Source organism: Trachemys scripta, chromosome 10 (assembly GCF_013100865.1).
Source record: "Trachemys scripta elegans isolate TJP31775 chromosome 10, CAS_Tse_1.0, whole genome shotgun sequence".
Classification (NCBI taxonomy): Eukaryota; Metazoa; Chordata; order Testudines; family Emydidae; genus Trachemys; species Trachemys scripta.
In genome coordinates, this window is record NC_048307.1 from 66,203,367 (window position 1) to 66,226,281 (window position 22,915).

Consider the following 22,915-nt stretch of genomic DNA (forward strand, 5'->3'; position numbering starts at 1 on the left):
GGTGTGTAAGATGGCACAGAAGATGGCCCATTGTCAGTACCATGTGATACTGCAAAGGAGTTATTCTTGGGGAGAGCATCTCTAGAACTGAGTAAAAGAGTGGATGAAAGCTTGGCCCCCGGTGGCTTGAATGGAGTCAGGCTTTCACCCAGTAAATAGACATGAAAGATCAGGGAGACTGAGACATGCTAATGCCCAAGGTAAGGAAGGGCAGGAAAATTGATCATATGAGATATGCCCACTGGATTCTAACAGATGGTCCCTGCTAAATGCTGCATGCATGTATGATGCCCATGAGCCAAATTCCGGTTTGACTTACACCCATTGAGAGCTGTGTTCAGCCCCCTTAAACTGTTCAATGTTTAAACTCAAAGCTGTCCTAAAAGAACCATCATGTACAATCCAGGCTTTTGTAGAAATTTCCCAAAGAATAACTTTTTATGTACATACTTTCTGTATTAGAGCAAAAATTGATCCTCCAGTGTGGAATGCTCTCTGATCCCTTTTTGTGGTTGTGTGCTTCTTGTGAGTCTAAATATATTTTGGGCTTAGGGTAAATAAAGGGGTGGATGAACGTTCAATACAAATATTTTAAGAGCAGGCTGTATAAAAATGAAGACATGTTTTGAGCCCTGTGTTAGTCTATTGGAGGGAAATCAGAGGATTTGACACTAGGTTAATTAAACAGTTTTACAGGCTAAAAGACAGAGATAGAGTGTGTGTAACAGGAAAATACTATTCATCTCTGTACCCTGATTGCTTAAATTTACCAGAGCTGTCAGCAAGACCTTTTAAAAAATATCCTCATGATGTTGTTTATGGCTCTGCAAAGACAAACAATATTGACTGTGCTGACATTATCATTGCTTGTAATTTTTTCCTCCTTAGCAGCATTGGAGCTGAATGCATGAGACGTGATTCATATAACCGCACTTCCCTCTGACGGCATAAGGAGAAAAATAGTGCACGTGGGATGAACCAGTGATGGAAATGAATAATTACAAAGTATTTCCTGTTACAATAAATGATGGAAAGTCCAGGGAGTCAGTAAAAGTGTCCAACTCATACCATGCTGGACATGACAAAAAACTCATGTGGCTGCATGACTCAGGTATGAATTGTGTTTGATTAACTTGACAGCTTGTTCTGTTTTCATTCAAACTGACACTTTTATCAGTTTGTCTCAGTGTTCACAAACATCAAATCAGTTCTGGTGCAAGGCAGGATGATTCAAGAGGGCCCGGAACTCATTCCTATGCCATTTTAAAGGGATTAGTATGCATTTCCCCACAGAGGGGTTGGCAAATCATGTTCCATTGAAGCCACTGTTCCTGGCAAATGCATCAGCTAGGCATCCGCTACTAGTTCTCTGGAGTGTATATTTTCCTATTCCATTACTGGTGCACAGAGGATTGGAGAGGGGGTAAACCAACCTTTTTTGTAACCAGCACCATAGATGGGGTGCACTTGGAAAGTGGTCAGATCTGGGGTCTGATAACGGGATATGAGCTCTCTCTCTTTTTAATCATTGCTTTTAATCTGACCCAGACTGGCAAAAATTATCAGCACACGATGGCTAGTCTGTGGTCTACATGAAGGAACCTGGATGATTATCTTCATCCATTTACAAATAAACAAGTGTCACAGAGAACAACAATCACTGCTGGGCATCATTGCTGGCCCTGACAGGAAAAGAGTAAAGGGTTGGACTGGCACAAAGATGTCACTCTTTTCTTGTCCCTAGAAGAATAATGATGTCAGTTTGGCACATCATTAGCTCTAAATGTTCTTTAAAATTCTTTAGGATTTAAAAAGAACAATTCTACCCTATGTCAGGTACAGGTTTGGCACAATTTCCCATTGAAGTTTAGCTCATTGTTTACTCATCTACAGGGTATTTGAACAGCTGAGTCCTGGGAAGCGTTTTGAAGGAATATTCACCCAAGGGAAGAGAAAGAAAGAGTTATTTTGTTTTGTCTCTTTTTGGTATGGGATGCTCCATTCAGACATGTTGATAGCTAAATGTGAATTTAAGTGGGCCGAAATGTCTGACATAGTGATGACAACTCTTTAGAGTTTGCTCTATATTCCCAACAGAAGAGTATTTTCAGAGCTCCTGGGGACACAAAGAGGGAAGAACAAATGCATAATAGTTCCCTACTCAACGTTGCGGAAAACACTAAAATTAAAGGACTATATTCACTCAATACTTTTACAGGGGAATGCAATGATGTCATGGCTAATAGGCAGTGAGAAAGCTTGATCAAATATCTTCTGAATTAAATTTCAGCGGTGAGGAAGCCAGCAAATGGTGAGGAAAATTCCTCATCCAATGAAGCACTTAAATGTGTTTGGTATCTTTACCAAATTGATTCTGTTTGAGATTAATTGGTTCAGATTTTAAACCATTTCAATATGTAGCTTATGTATGTAAATAATTGGTCCAATGTTTAAACTAGTTTGTTGTGCTTTTTTTTTAACGAGTTCCTTACCTAAATCTAAATGACTTTGAAATCAGTTCCAAATCTGAATTGATTCCAAATGTGTCTATTGCTGAATGGCAATTGGTCTTGATGGCTTGGCTAGTAGCACAGTGTGATGCCGTAGAAGAGGGGGGGTTCAAGACCAGCAGGGAGATGCTTGTGACTCAGGTTGTCAGAGGTTAAAAGCCTCTGTAATGGCGATATTTTCATATGGAATGCCCAGCTCATCCAGCCCCTAGTGTCAGTCCTCAGAGTAGCACAGCAACTTCAAAGATAATTTGAAGTGGTGGATATAAAACTAAGGAAAGTGAAGTTTACATATTCCTATCAATACACTTTCCATGCAAAGGATCTTGTGTTTCAGCTTTATTTGCGTGAAAGAGAATCATGGAAAAACAATAAAAACTGGTATGTTAAAGCTATGCCAAATATAAGAGCACATTTATCACAGAGTCAATGGTATTTAGAACCACATGTGCTACAGTGGATTGACTGAAATAAGTTTTCTTGCCCACCTGCAATAAGCACAGTTCTAAGATAATTTATGTATTGTCGATCTGAGACAGAAAGCAGCACCAGTTTTAAGGCACTGGCATTTACATAACACTGGAAACACACCATTCTAAAAGCTGTCGGTGTCCAAGCTGAAGTCCTCAAGGCCCTAAATCAGTAGTGTCCAACCTTCTTGGCCTGAGTGCCAGAATGTAAAGGGGCCGTAATCAATACTTTGGGGCAGATTCTATACACTTTGTACCTTGCTCCCTACAGTCCCTGGTAAAGAGGGCAGGCAAGTGATGGGAAGGGAGTATCTGGAGCAAATTGTGCTCCAGTTCCTCCTAGCTGGTGCATGATCCCTTGAGGACCATATTCAGCTGGCACCGGTTACAGCAGACTGGGGGTTTGCTGCTCTAACCTCCGATAGGTCTGGGACGGAGAATCAGAGAACTGTAACTGGTTGCCAGCTGCTCCTCTTTTTCTCCTCTTCTGGACTGCCCTGGGTGTCTGTGGAGGAGAGAGGAGCCATAAGAGAGCTAGCCAAGCCCCTATCCTGTTCTTCTGGAGCTTCCATAGCCCAGCAGAGAAGCAGGCAATGGAGTAGCCAGCACTACTCTATCTTCCCTCTGCATCCACTAGAGAACATGGTTATGTAAAATCACATGTGTAGAATGGTGCTCACAGGAATAAATAGACACGTGGCTACACCGGATGCCTTCAATTACAAAAATGACATTCATGCAATAAAATTCGTATTCCATATCCTCACCCTGCAATATTGGCCATCGAGCTTAAAGCATCATATCCTTGAGCAATAGTGACTCGAGGAACTTGGTCCATTGCCAAGACTGTGGCTTTGCGCTGAGCAAGTTTGCCTAGGAGATCTGGGTTCTGAGCAGGGTAGATAAAGCTGACAAGTGTTGCTTTCTCCTTGAGCAAAGAAGCCTCGTGCACTCCCAGCACTTCATTGAAACCTGGGGCTCTGACCTTAGACAGACACAAAACATACCACACATTTTACCTTTTTGATTAAAAGAAGTTCAGTCTGATGATTTAAATTAAGCTTTTGGAAACTGAATTTAGTATTAATAAAACACATTGAATCTTTTGTCTTAGGCCCCCATGTCCCTAATGCAGATCCCTGTGCCCTTGTGGAGTCCTATTTTCTAGAGCAGTGTTTCTCAACAACCAGTCCATGGACCGATGCTGGTCCCTGAGATCTCCCTGACACAGTTTAGGAAGGCAGCAAGGTGGTCCCTGGTATCAAAAAGGCTGAGAAACACTGGTCTAGAGGTAGCAGATCCTGATGAAGAACCAGGGCTTTAGATCAATGGTAGTAGACAAAAATGGGTTAAATGCATTTATGTCAAATACCCTTCATCCCATTGAGCAAGTAAGTGATTTACATTATCTGGGATGGAACAGAACGCCAACAATCATACCACAACTGATGTGAACTGGGGTATATATCGAGCAATATCAGAAACTTAACTCTCCCATCAAAAAACAGAAATACAATACATGCCTAATAGGTGTGAAGCAGTTATTGCTGCAAAAGCTGCTGCAAAAGTTGATACAAATATCATACCAGCTATATTACTGGACACATATAAGGTTATGTTTATCAGACGATTTAATGCCATAGATAAGTTATTCTATTGATTTGATTTCATGCTGAAATTCTGATTTTCTTAAAATCAAGAGTGTCTCTCTTCTGACTTTTGCATACTGTCATTGGAATAAATATATATGATTCATGTCAGATGCTAAACTTGCCTTTAAAACAATATCTGAGCCAAATACAGTTTTCAAGTCATTGATTTCTGCTCCAGCCGCTTTGTATTGCTCATCAGAAAACTTTGCTTCTTCACCAGCTCCATGTTCCACTTGCACATTAAAGCCTTGTTTAACTAAGGCCTGGACACCAGCAGGAGAGAGTGCCACCCGCTTCTCATTTTTGTATGTTTCTTTGGGGATACCCACAACTAGATCCTTGTAGCGAATTCCTAAGTAAAAATAAAGGAAAATTGTTATTTTTCCCAATTCATATTTGTTGGATTGTTGTTTGTGGAATAAAGGGGAGAGTTTCAAAGGCACAAAGGGTATTTCAGCAGCTAACTCCCAATGGAAGTCAATAGGACTGGAGTGCCCAACTCTGTTAGGCACCTTAGAAATCCCAGCCCACGGACCCAATCCTGTAGCCCTTTACTCCCGTGAGTAGACTTTATTGACACAAATAGTACCAGTGAGAGACCTCAGGGGGAGTACTTGCATGAGGAAGGGTGACAGGGCTGGATCTGTGTTTTTTGTAACTGACACAGAATGCTACCAGATGAAACATTCTGCTGTTAACTTTTTTATAGTGCATCTTTCCACAGCCAGCCCACAGGGTCACACAAACACATTCATGGATGCCAAAAGGATAACAAATTAAAGTTTGGTTTATAAAAGCCTTGGCTGGGATACTGCTTACACAAGTTTTCGTGCTGTTTACTCTGAAAAAGGTGTGGAATTGACCACAACCAATGAAGTGACAACCTCAACTCCACTCACACATGAGGTGGAAAAACCAAAAACAAGACAGCGGCATTAGGAGAGGAAGCTTTGTTTTTCCTGGCTTCGTATGTGAGAGAACTGCGCTTGTTGACGAAGAGGCAAGGACATATTGTGAAACAGTCTAAGGGCTATCACTGTAGATTTTTAAGGGTCTGATCCAGCCAGCATTAACAGTAGTAGGTACAGTGCTCAATAAATACATGTTTTCAGAATCAGGTGCTAAACTATCATCTATATAGTGCCCAATCCTGTTGCCACTAAGTCAATGGGAGTTTTTCCATTGACTTCAATGGAGCTAGACTGGGCCTTTTAAGGTTAAATTCCCACCATGTGGCAGTGGGGTGGGGGAGCAACACAAGGAATATGTATCACTTAAGTCCCACTTAAAGCCTCAAGACAGGATTTCAGTGGTGCAGGGAGCTGGTGCTGGTCCTATGCACAAGGGTGAATTTAATTCTTATGGCTCAATCCTGTAAGGTCCTGAACGCCAAGCCCCAGTGGGAGCTGAGTGCATGGATCACTTCAAAGGAAGCCCAGCGCTTTGCAGGGCTGAGCATTATGAGTCAAACCTTGGTCCCACTGAACACAATGACAAAAGTCCCAGTGACATCAGTGGGACCAAGCTCTGGCCCTAAGCTAGTTGACTACAGTAAAATCCTTTCCCCATTGCTCCCTCATCTTACATCAGTTGTGTTTCTGCAGCCTAGAACTCTTCCTTACATATCATTCACATCAAAGCAGATCATACACGCCCGTTGGGTTACATGGGGTTAATATGGTGCAATTCACTGAAACTTTGTGACCCCCACAATTTAACTGGTAATATGCAAGCTGTACATTAATAACTAATGTAGATGCACAAACTTAAACAGCAACAGAGGGTCCTGTGGCACCTTTAAGACTAACAGAAGTATTGGGAGCATAAGCTTTCATGGGTAAGAACCTCACTTGCATCTGAAGATGTTAGTCTTAAAGGTGCCACAGGACCCTCTGTTGCTTTTTACAGATTCAGACTAACACGGCTACCCCTCTGATACTTAAATGTGTGTTTGCTTAAATGTACACTGTTGGTTCAGTGGCAGACTGCACTCTGTGAGGTTACCCAGACCGAGCTGACACATGCGGCAGGATATTTCTAGTAAGAACATTCTAAACAAATCTATTCAGTGCTGAGCCAATATTTTGCTTAAAAGGTGTGATATTAATGCAAAGCTGTACACAAGCAGGGAATGACTATAAAAAAATCCCAAACAAAAGAAAACAGCAGTGAATAGCTTCTCTATTTGAGTCACACAAAAAAGTCATTACGGTATGATATAAATAAAGAACACAATGAAAGTGTTTGTAAGTGTACAGAGAGGAGAGAATCATTACAGCTAAACCAAAAATCCAACACAGGCATGGTTTAAATTAGTATGATATAGGAAATCAATATGGCACAGAAGATAATCATCTGGGACTCCATCCTGCTCGCCTGACTCAAGGGAGTTCGCCCAGTGAGGTTAGATGGTGCCCTTAGGCACAAATTTGAGCACAAGTTGCCCCACTCCAGGAGGCACTGTGCCTCAGAGAGCCCTCTATGAAAGATGAAATATATGTAGAGACAGTGAGTCAGAGAATGAGTTTACCGAAAAGTGGTATTATACTAAAATGGTGGCATACTATATTTCTCAAAGGAACAATCATTTAGCATTAGAATAAAGTGCTTTCTATCAAACTCTGAAATCAGACTACTTGATTTTAGATTTTGGGGTTATTTTTCAGTTTCATCTCAAACTGGTGTTCACTAGTACACACACAAAATGGCTCATGTGCCTCTGCAAGAATACTTTTCCAGCACTCCCCCTGCCACACATAGGTGGTGGAGTCCACTACCGAGAAAGAATATTTATATATGAAATACATTTGAACAAAGATTCTTGGTCTATGAAAATTTCATTGCGTGCATCTGCAGCTCTTAGTACTGGAAAAGTGTGTAGGCAGAAATTGGAAGAATTTATGCAGACATCCCAGGCTTTAGTGAGGAGAGATTGAATTTGTCAGGAATCAGGGCCTGCAGCAAAGCCAGTCTCTGGGCAACCTAACGAACACAGCTGACCTGTAGTAGGCTACCTGATTAGCTACACCGCCTGATTGACTGAAAGAGTCAGCAGACTGGTTCTTAAGCCCAGCAGCCACTCAAAGCACTTGTTCATGCATATAGGAACTTCCCATTTGCAGAAAACTATTTGCTAACTTCCTATTTGCAGAAAACTGAACACCGGCCCTCCCATGAGACCACGCCCCTGCCCCACCCCTTCTCTGAGGCCCAACCCCCGCTCACTCCATCCCCCCTCCATCGCTCGCTTTCCCCCACCCTCGCTCACTCACTCATTTTCACTGGTCTGCGGCAGGGGTGCAGGAGGGTGAGGGCTCGGGTGGGGGGTGCGGGCTCTGGGGTGGGGCTGGGGATGAGGGGTTTGGGGTGCAGGAGGGGGCTCTGGGCAGGGGCAGGGGGGTTGGGGTGTGGAGGGGGTGTGGGTGCCGGGAGGGAGTTTGGGTACGGGAGGGGGCTGGGGTAGAGGGTTGGGGTGCAGGGTCCGGGTGGCGCTCATCTCAGGTGGTTCCCGGAAGCAGTAACATGCCTGCATCACAACTGGACTTTTAACGGCCTGGTCAGCAGGGTCTCTTTTCGATGGGCGTTCCGGTTGAAAACCCGATGCCTGGCAACCCTACATGGGTGTGATAGCTCCTGTGCCTGCTTGTACCCAGGACTTGTTCTAGTTCTGTTTCTTCCCTGTTCCACCCCACGCCTGCCTTGTCCCACTCCAGGTAGCCTGGTTCTGACCCTGGGCTCGGATTCCTGACCTCTGACTTAAGCTGTGACTCTTGGCTCTGACATCTGGTCTCTGACTCTGGTTCTGACCCTGGGCTTCAATTCCTGGCTACCAACTCCTGCCCTAACCGTTAGGCCTGCTTCCTACTCTGACCATTAGCCATGACTGGTCATGTAACCGAATGGGGTAATAGAATTTATATAAGAGCTTTATGCACTGAGACAAAGAACCATATCACAGACTAAAGAATTAGGGAAGAAACATAGGTCCACCTATAATCTATTTAATGGGACATAACAATTGCTTCAGTAGGGAAATCATAGGTTAGGGTGGGCAAACTCCCTCCTAAAAATACCATGGAAATATTCTTCCAAGGTGCTGAACCTACAACTAATAGCCCATACCAAGGCCCTAAAGCCACTGGGTAATATAATATACACCAATGTATCCAACTGTAATATGAAATACAATAATCTAACAATGACCATTTTGTGATAAAATGTATATTCTAATGTGTTATGCCACATCATGCGTGCTCTTGCATTGACATGTTATACTGTGCTGCATATATCGTCATATATGGAAACTCAGATCAGAGCAGCAACATACATAGAGCGCTGACTATAACAGATGACAACATAATTTTGGGGAGATAAAAAACAGAAATCCTATAAGGAGTGCTTTTGGTTCAGGAAATCAGCCATCTTTCACAGCATCAGAAGAAGACAGCCTGTACCAGACATCCTCCAAGTCTTCCTGGAAGTGGTAGTTTCTTTTGGAGATTTATGAATGCAAATGCAACTGCCACAATCTAATCTGCTCTGCTCTGCAGAACTACAGACATACCCAGCTAATGTAGCTATTTAATAGTAACCCTAAAATCCCTCGTGAGTTTTAACTTTTTTTGGATTGTTAAAATATATCCAGTACCGAGAATGGGGCAGAAGAAGAGAACTTGTTCATAGTACACTGTACAGCCCTTGCTCAGATACAGCACATAATGTGGCTGCTACATAATCCTCCCCAGTAGTTTCATAAGATACACACAGTATTAAGGTAGGACTTGTGGCGTAACCAGGTTCATTTTTCACTTGCTACTTGTCCTGCATAAAGGTTCTCTATAGGAACCTAACTTTCTAAGTACAGCTCCACTTGTATGCAGAAAATCACCTGGCTAATAATCTCCTTCACAGTAATTAAACAGGATGCATGCTGTGGGCATTAGTTACACACTTAATAGTTACGTATTTCTTAGGTGCTATTAAGAAAGTTGTAATCTTTTCTTTCAATTCTATGGTGATGAGGAGTAGAATATGTCTTCACAGTAGAAATGTCTTTGTATACCCGTACATCTTGGCCCAAAGCATGTTTACAAACTCACAAGACCATGGACGAGAATATCTTTGTGTGATTAGCTATCAGACTACATTCCCTTCTGCAGGGTAGGGATATCGGTGAAGGGAGTATTTAGCTTATTATTGTGGTGTATTTGGTGTACAGAAAATTCTTCCATCAGGATGGAGAGGACAGATAACTGTAAATCACTGAAAAATCACCCTTGCCAATCCTTCGTTGTTAAAACCTCCTCTAAGCTCTCTCCCCCATCTGTATTTGATCTGCAATGCACATACTGTTAAGCTTGGACATTTGCTTTTTAGTAGATATTTTCTTCTATTCTTCCATTCATTCTCTGCTAAAGACATCACTATTAGGCTCTATTATTTTATTCCATTCAGAACCTGTTATTTAGATCATGGCTTCATTCTAAACACATATAGAAGTCTTTCCTTTCCAATGTAAACTCTTCTCTTAGCTGCTTAAAGGGGTTACAGTCCTTTGCAACTAGCATTTGGGCCATCCAAATCAAACCCTTCTCCAGAAAATTGAAATTTTCCACAGCCCCACTCAGTCTGGATGTAATTAGCAGCATTTTAAACCATATCCTTATGTCATCACATATTTTAAAGTGACCCTGTCAACTTAGTTTAGGACCAACATTTGGGTTTTGTAAAAGCACACACATATTTCCAGTCAGCTCTGAAAAAAAAGTAAGGAGTATTTTTCATAATTTCCTTTAAAATCCATTAAAAAAACCCAGACTGGTTATTTAAAGATTCTTTTCTAAGGTTTGTGAACCCAAACTTAAGACCCTTGAGCTAGTGCATAGCAATCAGAAAGTGAAAATGACTTCAAACAAAAGTACACAGAGCAATTTCATTACCTAGACTGAACTGCAACAAGCAAACAAATAGCATGGGATGTGGGGAGGGAAGCTTGTTAACATTCTTTCAGTTTTAGTAAAGTTGTAGTAGTAATAGACAGGTGGATGTTTAAAACATTGGGTAAAATCCTAACCCTATTGCAGTCAATGGATTGGCACGTTATTTATTACTTTTCTTGGAAAGAAATTGTTGCCATAGCTTCTTGTGCCCTGGAAAGAGTTGTCAAGAATCACACATGTGTAGCAGAATAGCTAAAGAGGTAAATATGGGGACTCCATCAGTTTTTCCTCATGTGTAAAATGCCAAAGTGTCATTTTTGGTTTAGCTCCATTAGTATTTATTCTTTGCTATTTGTTTGTAGCAGCACCCTCACGGTGCTACCTGCTTTTCAGACATCCAAGAAAGGATAACCCCTGTCCTGAGAAGTTCAGTGTCAGAGGACAGAAAGACAAACAGAGGTTAGGGGAAGGGCAACAACAAATGCAGGGGTGGTTTATACATGGCTTAATTCTAGCTGAACCTGGATATCCAACTATCCACCAAGTTAAATACCAGAGTGTCTACTGAAATCCTTTGGGGAGTTTTGCCATTGCCTTCAGTGGGAGCAGGAGCAGACTTGAGATGTATATGTTCAAGGGGAAAAATTAAACAAAGTCTACAGTAGTTTATATATATTACCCATTCCTATACACGCAGAGTAAGCAAGGGAAAGCGCTGTCTATCCAACTCAGATCTAACCTCTTAGGCAGCTGGACACAGAAGTATCAAGGCAAATATAATCGGCAGCACGTTTCACCTATTTTAGAAGGCTTTCCGCTTTCACTCTTATTCATAGTTTTATTACAGTAGCTCCTAGGAGGTCCCATTCAGGATCAGGATCCCAATGTCCTGAGCACTGCACAAATTGAGGCCAAGATCCTGCTAATTCCTACAGATATGCTTATCTTTATGAATAGTCCTGTTGACCTGTGTGAGACTCTTCACATGAGTAAAGTTACACACTTGGCTAAGATGCTTCCTTCAATATGAGGTTTTTCAGTATTTATGTTTTATTTAGTTTTCTGCATACTCAGAGCATTCTGAATAAAATATACTGTCGCAACACTCACTCAGGACAACATGCTTTCCATGGTTCTTTTGATCTGGGTGCATTCGTGTTCTCTCAGTTTACTTATTGAAATTACATAAGTATGACCATAAGGCAAAAATGGCATGTTAAATATTGTTTAGTTTTCCCTTACAAGAACAGTAGTTTAGATTTATTTTATTATGTTCCAAAGAATGATTGCCCAACAAGATAATATAAGCAAAGTAAAGTAAACTTGAAGAAGAGCTTAATTACAAAAAGCATTGTTTGGAAATACATACTGGTGGATTTGCAGTTGAGAAATACTTGACAATTCAGTGTATTACCCAACTGTCGAAGAAAAGATTACTGGAATATCACAGTACCATCCAAATGATTCAGAAAGAAAACATACTGGGAGATTTAGACAGTTATGGCTGAGGTCCTTAGCTACAACCAAGGAGCATAAAGTGCAATGCATGAAAATGAGGCATAAAGATTCCTTTATGTTACCTGTGTGGACTCCCAAACCTGGGGTGACTATGCATTAGGCTGGTTCCGAGACATAACAACTAGAAGGCTGCTCTAACTTGCACGAGATAGCAGCTACCCTAAAACATCAGAAAGGCATAGGGAGGGACACTTCAAACATGGCTCCTTCTCCAGCCCAACTCCCATACTGGCAGAATGGAAGAACGGTTTAGGAACCACTATGCCAGCTCTACCTGCCCTGAGATGATCCTTCTGTGAACATATTTAGGGCCACTCTGCACTAGTGTTGGGGCACAAAGCAGCCTCAGGAGAGCTCAGGATGCCTGGATCTCTGCCTGCCCATAAAATCAGAACAAGTTACAGATAAGTCAGACTGAGATCATGGTACAAAAAATACAATACAACGGTTAAAAACTACAGCATCATGAAGATAAATCCTTGTTATCACAGTTAGTTTTTAAAAATCCTGGATCAGCATATCTATGGGTATTGGTCATGCAATTGGAAAACTTCATGTAGAACAGAAGTAAATAAAGGAGTTAACTGTCAAAGAAAGAAAGATGAGGAAAAGAAAGACCGAGGAGGGTCTACAAGAAGGATTCTCCAAAATTTTCATTCTCTGGATAACTTGGTGGATCACCTCCTATCCCAGTTTGTTCATTGCATAATTCTCAATCAATCACAAGCAAGAGCTCTGTAGACCACCAATGCTCCAAAGATGAGTGTGAGAATTATTGCTTTAAAGGAAACCCTTCTTCTACAGCCTATTGTTTACAGCAGTCTCCCTCAGTGGAGGGCTACAAGCTACTTAAAAAACACCTGAGACAGAGAACCAAGAGACTAAAAAAATAATCAAATACGTTAACCTGGGGATGTGTTTGGATCTGGTATTTTGATGTAGTTCACAATAAAGATAGGAGTCATTTGTAGAATTCAGATATGAACCCAAACCTGGGATCAGATTTTGATCACCTGGAAGTTCAGAGCTCTTTTTTGAAACTTTTTATTAAGTTATTAACATTATCATACTACATCATACTTTATTACTTCATCAGGATCAGGTTAATATTCAAAGAACCTGACTAAAGATTCTGGCTTGCTGGCTTGAGAGCCCTTCTTCTCTGAGTACGCTAAAAGGGTGACCAAATTTCAAAATACCTATCCTCTTTTTGGTGCTTCTCTTGTGTACATCATACTTAGTGTGAAAGCTTTTCCTTTAAAAGGACAGTCCATACTTTACTATACTGCAGTTCCATAGGAATCGTCATCACATTTTCCCAATAATATGCAATACAAAATCTAGCCAGTTACTATAAAAAAGAAATACGTGTGTTGATCTGTTTAAAAGGTAGATCCTTTACTGGAGCACTAAATAAGTAGGTCAGGGGATCTCTACAAAGGTGGCATTCTGTCATAAAATGAATCTCTTTCATAATTTCCGGCCCAAACCCTCTAATTCCTGGGCAGAACCACCACATGTAAAAGTACATTCTCCTTTCCCTGCAACCCCTCTAACAGAATGCCTCCCTAGTAGAAAAATATATGATCAATCTTAACTGGAGTCAAATGCCATCTAAACAGTAATTTATCAACATTTTCTTTGAGCTATACAAATTGAAAAAAATATATCTCCCCTTTCCCATATAGAGACCCACTCATCCAGCTCAATTTCTTTGTCCAAATTCCCTCTCCCATCTTTTCATTTGGGTTGTTTTCTTAACATCTTTTTCAAACAAAACTGTATATATCTCAGAACTTATATATATATATATATATATATATATAAAATCTCCATTTTAAAAGATTTAAATAGAACCACCTTGGATCCAGATTTCAAAATAAAATATTGGACTTGCAAAAATTGAAAATACAGGATCTTTACATTATTTACATTACTACATATCTCTTTGGTATGATTTCAAAGTCAGGATGAAGGAACAAATATCCAAATTGAATAATCCCAGCTCTTACCCAAAATGAATAATCATTTTGATATTTCCTAGGATAAATTCCTGATTATTAATTAAAGTAGCTAAGGATTGGAGCCTGGGTGACAAGAATTTTAAAAAATTGTCCAAAGCTGCTAAGGCGGTCTGGGTGAATGGGTGATTCTTTTTTTATTTTTAGTGATCTACAGTTCTTTTTAACCCAACAATTACTATAAATAGCTATATTTGGGCTCCAGTCTTTATCAGATGGTCTATTTTTTACCTAATTGATGACGATGATAAATGAAATTAGGGTAAATTTGTCCACCTCCTCCAAGACTTTTACTCTACACTGGAGGGTAATTTGCTTTAAAAAGGTTTTTATGCTTCTCCACAATATTTATTCCTAAATATTTTAAAGATTCCTTTAGCCATTTAAATTTATGTAGCTGACAACAGTTTGTTTTGACCCCTTTGTTAATAGTAATTCCTAAGATTTCAGATTTACAGTAGTTTATTTTGAAGCCTGATACCTGCCCAAATTCCAAAATTAAGTGGTCTATAGTTTTTTATGAGGCTTCTGGATCCTACAAACATAACAAAATACATCAATCAGCATGCAAAGCTATTTTGTGTTCTAATCTGAATAGCATTTTGATGCCTTTTACCAAAGGGCTGTTTCTCCATTTGCTTATTGCAAAGGGCTCTATTGTCAAAGCAAACAATAGGAGGGATAATGGTCAACCCTGTCTTGTACCCCTAGACAAATTAAAAGGAGGAGTTTTATGGCCATTAACTAAAGCAGACACTCGGGGAAGAGTATATAAGCCTGATATGTTACTATAAAACTGATTTCCAAAACCAAAGCTTACTAAATCTATCTGAGGTACTAACAGTGCAGTCTGTGAAAGGCTCTCTCACAGTGTTCAAAGAAACCAGCGCTCAGTAAAACTTGCAACAATTAACAACATAGATCATATTTGGAGTTCTGATATTATCTGATAGATCTCTGCCAGCAATGAACCCAGATTGTTCAGGATGAACAAATTTGGGCAAGATGACATTCAGTCTGTTTGCTAGCACCTTGGCATAAATTTGAGCATCCACATTAATTAAAGAAATTGTGTATGATGCACAATTGGTAAGATCTTTTCCTTCTTTAGGAACGACCACACTTTTTGCCTCTTTCCATGAATCTGAAATCTTGTTCCTCTGCAATATAGTATTAAACAATTCTGTTAAAACAGGGACCAACCTTTGCTTTAGAGCTCTGTAATACTCCTCAGAAAACCCATTGGAACCTGGAGTTTTACTGGATTTTAAATTCTTAATTACAACTTCAACTTCCTTTGTAGCAATTTGCCTATCAAGAGCTCTAACATTGTCCTCTGAGAGCTAAAGTAGTTTCACACTTCTCAAATATCTACTTATAGGTTCAGGATTTGGGTTCTGAAATGTATAAAATATGAAAAAAGTTAGCAAATGTTTCAGAAATCTATTTGATGCTAGTTATTAAATCTTCCTTTGTATTTCTAATCAGAAGAATGGCTGATTTATCCTGTTCCTTTTTTAAACTTTCTGGCTAAAAGCCTTTTGGCTTTACTGCCCTTTTCATAATATTTGTGTCTAAAATAGCTAAGTGTTTGCCCTTGATTGGGAACATATACATTATCTAAGGTGAGAAGTTTACCTTTCAAAGACCCTTTAACTAAAATATATTCTGCCCTCTGTATCATGCTAAAAGAGTAAAAGGGAAATGTTTAGCAAATAGTATTGCCACCTCTCTTCTATTAGAGAGATATATGGTAGCTGTGTCCAAGAAGTATTCAGATTTTTATCATTTTTCTTCAAGTGTGTTTTTTGTAAATAGATTATACTAGGAAAATCCTTTTTCAGTGAGCAGAATACCCCTTTCCATTTTGTTGAATTGTTCATCCCCTTAACATTATCATTATGACATTAATAACCTCAACCATAAGTACCAAGTCTATTCTCACTCAGTATATTACCCTTTGTTAAAAGCAGTGAGACCCCGCTAGCCAAATGCCAGGTCTCCATTATAATTGCATCTCTTCTTTAAATAACATTTTAGAGAGAGTTCCCATCATACAGACAGTAATTTTAAAACTTCCACATACACCTCTACCCCGATATAACACGGTCCTCAAGAGCCAAAAAATCTTACCGCGTTATAGGTGAAACCGTGTTATATCGAACTTGCTTTGATCCACCGGAGTGCACAGCTCTCCCCCCACCCAAAGCGCTGTTTTACCGTGTTATATCTGAATTCATGTTCTATCGGGTCGCATTATATCGGGGTAGAGGTGTATAGCTTTTCCTTTTTTAAACACCTATATTGTTGTACCCTGATCCTGAGTCTGATTTACCATTTTATTTAATTCTGAGCCCTAACTCTTTTTTTATTTATATAATCTTTTCTATTCAAACATTACAATATTTAACATCTTTTCCTGTTCTCTTATTCCGTTTCCCTCACTCCTCCCTCTGCATTCCCGCACTGTCGCCTCTAATTGTCCCCTCTAGTTGTGGGAGCCCAGGCTCCCCTTACTTCTTCCACAGGCATGTTAATACCCTGCTGAAGGTGGGCTGGGTTTCTTTTGGGTATTTTTATTCTTAAAAACTAAGCCTTATTTAATCTTATCAAACCGCCTGATAACATTGGGCATTGTGAGATTATTATACCATCTCTGAGTTTACTTATTCTTCAATTTTTCCACCATAGATGACCATTCTCGAGTTAATATAAATTTTGAAATGACTGTGACAACTCTAAAGTGAAACTTACTTCAATAGGGGAAATCTTGCTTTTCTGCTATTTCCTTCATAATTTTGTTTATAATATAAATCACAACTTTAAATTAACCATAATGTTATCCCCATTAAGTAGACCATATCCAAATAGTCAAAATATCCTGGGTAATATAAGCCCAGCTTTCATTTGACTAAACATCTTCATCATTATGACCACATGGATAGAATATCCGTTATTTATTGTAATGTCTTCGTTTCTAAACGCTCTCATGTCTCTCTCATCTTGCTGCATCTTTTTGAGCTGTTCTGGCTGTCTTTGATCTCACTGATACTCAGTGGTTTCTTGGTGACCTGTAGAACCAATGCCTTTGATCCCCTTCACAGGGGGAGGGATAGCTCAGTGGTTTGAGCATTGGCCTGCTAAACCCAGGGTTGTGAGTTCAATCCTTGAGGGGGCTACTTGGGGATCTGGGGCAAAAATCAGTACTTGGTCCTGCTAGTGAAGGCAGGGGGCTGGACTCAATGACCTTTCAAGGTCCCTTCCAGTTCTAGGAGATGGGATAGCTCCATTAATTTATTTATTTATTTATTGTTCTTGAGCAGATTTGCCTGTTTCCGTGTCCCTAAGTCCCTGTTTTACTTCTTTGCATCTGAAATAGACATATATCCATCCTTCCATTTAAAGCTCAGTCTAAATGAAGCCCCCATTTGTATCGTATATTGTCCTTGCTAAGAAGTGTGGTTATGTGATATAGCTCTCTTCACGTTCTAAGGGTTGAGGTTGTCACATCTGGGAAAATTTGTAAGAATCATAAGTGGTTCCGCTCTTTCCCTCATTTCCCTCAGTATTTTATCCTTGTCTTGACAGTAGTGTAGATGGACAATCACATCTCTTGTTCTGGAGCCTGCTTGGGAAAAGGGATCTGTCAGCCCTCTCAGTATGAATGTGACATTTATTGCCCAGTTTTAATGTGTCATGGCTAATATCATCCAACGTGTTCAGCAGCTTCCTTCCTTCAGTCCCCCCTGGAAAAACCTTTAATCCTCATGTTATTCCTATATTCTCTATTTTCCCTGTCCTCCACTATTAATTCTATTTCTTTTTCTCTTTTTTCCCCAATTATTTAGATTCTTTCATCTAGGTTGGTAATGCTATGTGATTGCTCATTTATTCCATTTTCCACATCTGATATTTTCCCATTAACCTCATTAATTTCATTTTCCATATTTTTAACGCAAGTCTGGATCTCTTCCCTCATCTTCTTATTGACCTTTTTGATTTCTAACAGCAGGTCCCTCAGGTCAGCCTTAGTGAGTGGAGCGTCTCCACCTGCCTCCATAGTTTGTTTGCTGGAGGCAGAGTTACTCTTTCGTGGCCTTGTTGTTGCTGGGGGGGAACAGATCTTTGTACTGGATGATTTCTTTCATTTCCCAGACATCTAGATCTTCTCTTCCTCTTTGCCTGTTGCTCCTCTCGCAAGATGACTGCTAGCACATTTCTCTTTTGTTTGCTTGACCTTTCCAATGACTGCTGCTACACTTCCTCACCCAGCCACAACAGTACAATTGTAATTATTATTTTTTAATCTTGTTGCACTCACACACTCTCTTTTTGCAGGCTAATGAGGGTCCAGTTCAAGATCTCCAAGCTTGCAGAGTCATTTTGAATATGTTCTGCGAGCTGATGGCACTGGATTTTGTTGCTGGGTTTTCTCCTCACCAAGGTATTGAACCCAGCCTTGGATGCTGCTAGCTTCAGCTGGCAGAAGGGTTACACAGCAATGGAGCTGTGTAAGGAGGAACTCGAGCAGTACACAGACCTGACTGTACCAGGACAACAATCACAGGAAAATAAAACTTTTACTTTACCTTATTGGGGAAGAAGGCAGAGAGGTCTGCAGCACTTTGAATCAAAGGACTGGCTGGGGTTAAGATAATTGCAGATGATATCCTCATTGTAGGTGAAGGGAGTAATGATACAGAAGCTGAATGCATGTTAAATTGAATAGATGGAACTTTCTTAAACCCTGTGCATTGTTCTGTCCATGTGACTGCATTGCTTCCAGGCCAACTCCTCACATTTCCTATTTTCCTGGTGTCCTCTCTCAATAACAGTCTCTCCAGTGAACATGGGCCCTCCGATTCCAGTTCCACTGATCACAAGATAAATGCTGCCCACTTTCCTCCTGAGGTGGAGTGAGTATGACTGGTTCTGAAGGCTCATCTTTCTTTCGCAGAACTTCAGGCAACTTATTTTAAAGGTGGCCAGTGTATTCTGAGCAGTTTTCCAATAACCCTTATGAATTTGTCTTTTGATGTCAGTTTGGTAATTAATTTAATGTATGTTTCACTGTGTATCATACCATCTGAATGAGATTCGGGGCTGATAACCTGTGGATCTCACCAGAGCAGTCTACAAATCAATGTATTATTTTTCTTTCCTTTTGGTTGAATTCTACCATGATAAAAGTGATTATATTGCTCTCTTAATGCATTGTTCTGTTGTATTTCTAAAAAATGCTACCCAATTCTTCTCCTAGATATCAAAGTCATACGTTCTCTGTCAGGGGTTTTAGATTCTATTAGCAATTTAAAATGAAATATAGTAGCAGAAAGTATTGTTGCCACATGAATACTTTCTGTGCTTGGGTACTTTTCTCCTGCTCCAATGGATCCTACCACAGCCAAGATGATAGTCTAAAATGGCAGATTAAACATGGCACTAGGATCCAGGATTTTCTCAGTTTTAATCCCAGCCTGCCACTCATTGCATAGCCCTAGCAAAGACATTAACTTCAGTATTTTAATTTCTCTATCTGTAAAACGGGGATAATATAGCTTACCTAATAAGGGTGTTCTGAGGATGAGATGCTTTGGAAGTGTAAAGCACTAAGCAGAGATGAGTCCAACTCACAAAGTGGAGATTAGTGACAAACTGCTCTAGAGTTTGGATTGTTCAGATGTGGGGCTGAATTCTGTTCTTTTGTCAGCCTAAATCTGGAGCAAATCCATTAACTTCAGGACATTTCTGTAAAACAGATTCTCGCTCCCCAGGTTATGGTTCAAGCTAGTCACTGGTGGCAGTAATTATAGACCACATTCTCAAGCCTCTATGAGTAAAGTTAGGTGCCTAAATAATTAATTATGAGTCTAAATAGTAATTTAAGTGTCCCACAGAGGTAAAAGCCTGGGACATCAAAGTCCGAAAATATGGCTATAAGTAACTGACCATCTCTGTCCCGTTTTGGCCTAATGGACTTCAAGTTTCATATTTTAGGTGTCTAGAGTTAGAGTTTTTTGGAGAGGAGGTGGTGGTGGCAATAAGTGGGGCTTAAATATTGGGAATTGTAAGGCACATAGCACCAAGAAATGAGATTGTGAAGAGGAAGTTACCCTGTGCAGTAACTGAGGTTCTTCAAGATGAGTGTCCCTGTGGGTGCTCCACTCCAGGTGTCGGTGCATCCCTGCACCTTAGCTTGGAGATTTTTACAGCAGTACTTGTACCGGTCGCGCACACGCAGAGCCTGCCTCTCACCCCCCCGCCTGCCCCGCTCTGAGTGTACCTTAATAGTTCGCGTGCACGACCGGTCTCCTCAATTCCTTCTCTACAACGGAGGCTACCCCAACTCCGAAGTAGAGGGGAGGAGGGTGGGTAGTGGAGCACCCACAGGAACACATCTCAAAAAATATCAGTTACTGGACAGGGTGAGTAACCTCCTCTTCTTCTTCAAGAGGTGTCCCTGTGGGTGCTCTACTCCAGGTAACTTAAAAGCAGTGTATCTTAAGGAGGTAGGGACTTCAGATTTGGTAGGAATGCAGTAGATAATACAGCTCTGTCTTTGCGTGCCCTAGATTTCAACTTGCTGCAGTGGTCACATATTTGGGGGAAGTGGGACTCCCCCAAACATTTTATACATTTAGAGTGGCCATCTGAAAGAGGGATGGCATAATTACAATTAGAGCAGCGCTTAAAACCTGGAGAGCCAGGCATGTCGGAAGAGGCTGCGCTGACAGGAACAAAAAGTTTTTTTGGGGGGGTTTTTGTTTGTTTTTTTGTTTTGAAGAGAAGAGAAGAGAAGTGGGTACCTAACTAAGCTAAACTAAGAGGGGAAAAGGTTGAACAAGGGAGAGAAGAAATTCTCTAATGAGTCTGCTGAGCTCCATTTCAGGCCGGGGACGGTAGGGAAGGAACTGAGGAGACCAGTCACACTAGGGCCGGCTTTAGCAAGAGCGGGGCCCGATTCTTGGGGGCGGGGCTTGCAGCAAGCCCCATCCCCAGGAATCGGGCCACGCTCCCGTCAGAGCTCCGGCTGGGGTCGCGGGGCTTGTGTCTGGCGCAGAGCCGAGCCGCAGGGGCCGGAGCCGAGCCGAGCCGCGGGGGCCGGGCCGGAGCCGAGCCAAGCTGCGGAGGCCGGACCGGGCCGGACCGGAGCCAAGCCGAGCCGCGACGTGGGGGCCGGGCCGGGACGGAGCCGAGCCGTGAGGGCCGGGCCGGGCCAGAGCCGAGCCGAGCCGAGCTGTGGGGGTCGGGCCGGGCCGGAGCCGAGACGGGGGGCCGGAGTTGAGCCGAGCAGAGCCGGGGGGGCCGGGCCGGAACCGAGCCGAGCCGGAGGGCCGGACCCGAGACAGACCCGAGTCGAGGGGCCTGGGCCGGACCCGAGATGGACCCGAGCTGAGCCGCGGGGACCGGCGCCGCTGGGGCCGGGCCAGCGCGCTCGGCCAGAACCGGGGCCGGAGTGAGCTGCTCGGCCAGGGCTGGACTGGGCCGCGCCGTACCTCCCCAGAGCCCTTCTCACGCGTCCCGCCACCCCAGCTTACCTGGTGCTGCCTGCCTGCCTGCCAGCCCCTGCTTCTTTTCAGACTTCCCGCGAACCTCTGATTCGCGGGAAGCAGGAGAGGGGAAGGAGCAGGGGGCGGAGCGTTCAGGAGAGGGAGGAGGGGGAAGTGAGCTGGGGGCGGGGTGGAGAGCTGCGGCGCGGGGGTAAAATGCTAACAAATGAGAACAATCATGTTTTCACAATCACTATACAAAGGTATCAGGGCCTGCACAAGGTCCTGGCCAATGGGGAATGAGGTACGACTTCACTACTGGTTCAAGTATTAGCTTATGAACTGACTGATTCTAGATCACATATCTGGGCTAAGAGAAATGGGAATCTTGAGAATTTCACACCAAGCTCAACATTTCAGGACAGGGATATTATTTGTACACACTGTACACAGAAGAATAAAGAGCATATATTCACCGTCTAGGGGAAAAACAAAACAAACAAACAAACTACTCTTTGTGTCCAGAAAGAGTGCCTTTGTAACACCCCACTTCCCCACCCATGAGGAAGCTGCTTTTGCTGTGAAATGTTGAGGGCTTTTACTGCTCAACTCACTGGCATTTTTTGTTCCGTGTGTAAATAAAATACAAGTGAAAGACAAGGAAGCATTTTCCTATATAAACTGGCTGGCCATCTGTATACATTTGATCTTTTATTCTTCCATGAATCCTGGAAGTTGCTGGCAAAGAAAGTCATGGGGATTTTTGTTGTCTTTTGGTTGTCTAATGAATGTTATTTGCTTTTAAATTTCTCCTATTGCAAATTCCTATTTAAAACAACAGATTAAAGGCTTTGTGGAAATAGATGAATTTGCAACAAATTAAAAGTTTCTGGGTGAAGATAAAAGGGGTAAAAATAGAGTTGACGTCATGGAAGGGTTCTACTATAGCCTACCAAATCAGGAAGTGGAGGTGGATGAGGCATTTTTAGAACAAACAATCGAAGTATCCAAAACACAAAACCTGATGATAATGGGGGTTTTAATTACCCAGACATCTGTTGGCAAAATAAGAACATAAGAACGGCCGTACCAGGTCAGACTGAAGGTCCATCTAGCCCAGTATCCTGTGTACCAACAGTGGCCAATGCCAGGTGCCCCAGAGGGAGTGGACCAAAAGGCAATGATTAAGTGATCTCTCTCCTGCCATCCATCTCCATCCTCTGACAAACAGAGGCTAGGGACACCATTCCTTACCCATCCTGGCTAATAGCCATTAATGGACTTAACCACCATGAATTTATCCAGTTCTCTTTTA

At 41.7% G+C, this 22,915-nt stretch overlaps 1 protein-coding gene across 1 annotated transcript in view; it reads right to left on the minus strand.

Moving 5' to 3' along the window:
- LOC117883803 (NAD(P) transhydrogenase, mitochondrial-like) overlaps positions 1–22,915 on the minus strand; it is a 74,537-nt gene that overhangs the window by 42,570 nt on the left and 9,052 nt on the right. Inside the window, exons 3-4 of the mRNA XM_034783567.1 lie at positions 4,755–4,984; positions 3,748–3,965 (exon numbers count right to left, since the gene is read on the minus strand). Coding sequence (XP_034639458.1) covers positions 3,748–3,965; positions 4,755–4,984 — 448 coding nt within the window. The remainder of the gene's footprint in view (positions 1–3,747; positions 3,966–4,754; positions 4,985–22,915) is intronic.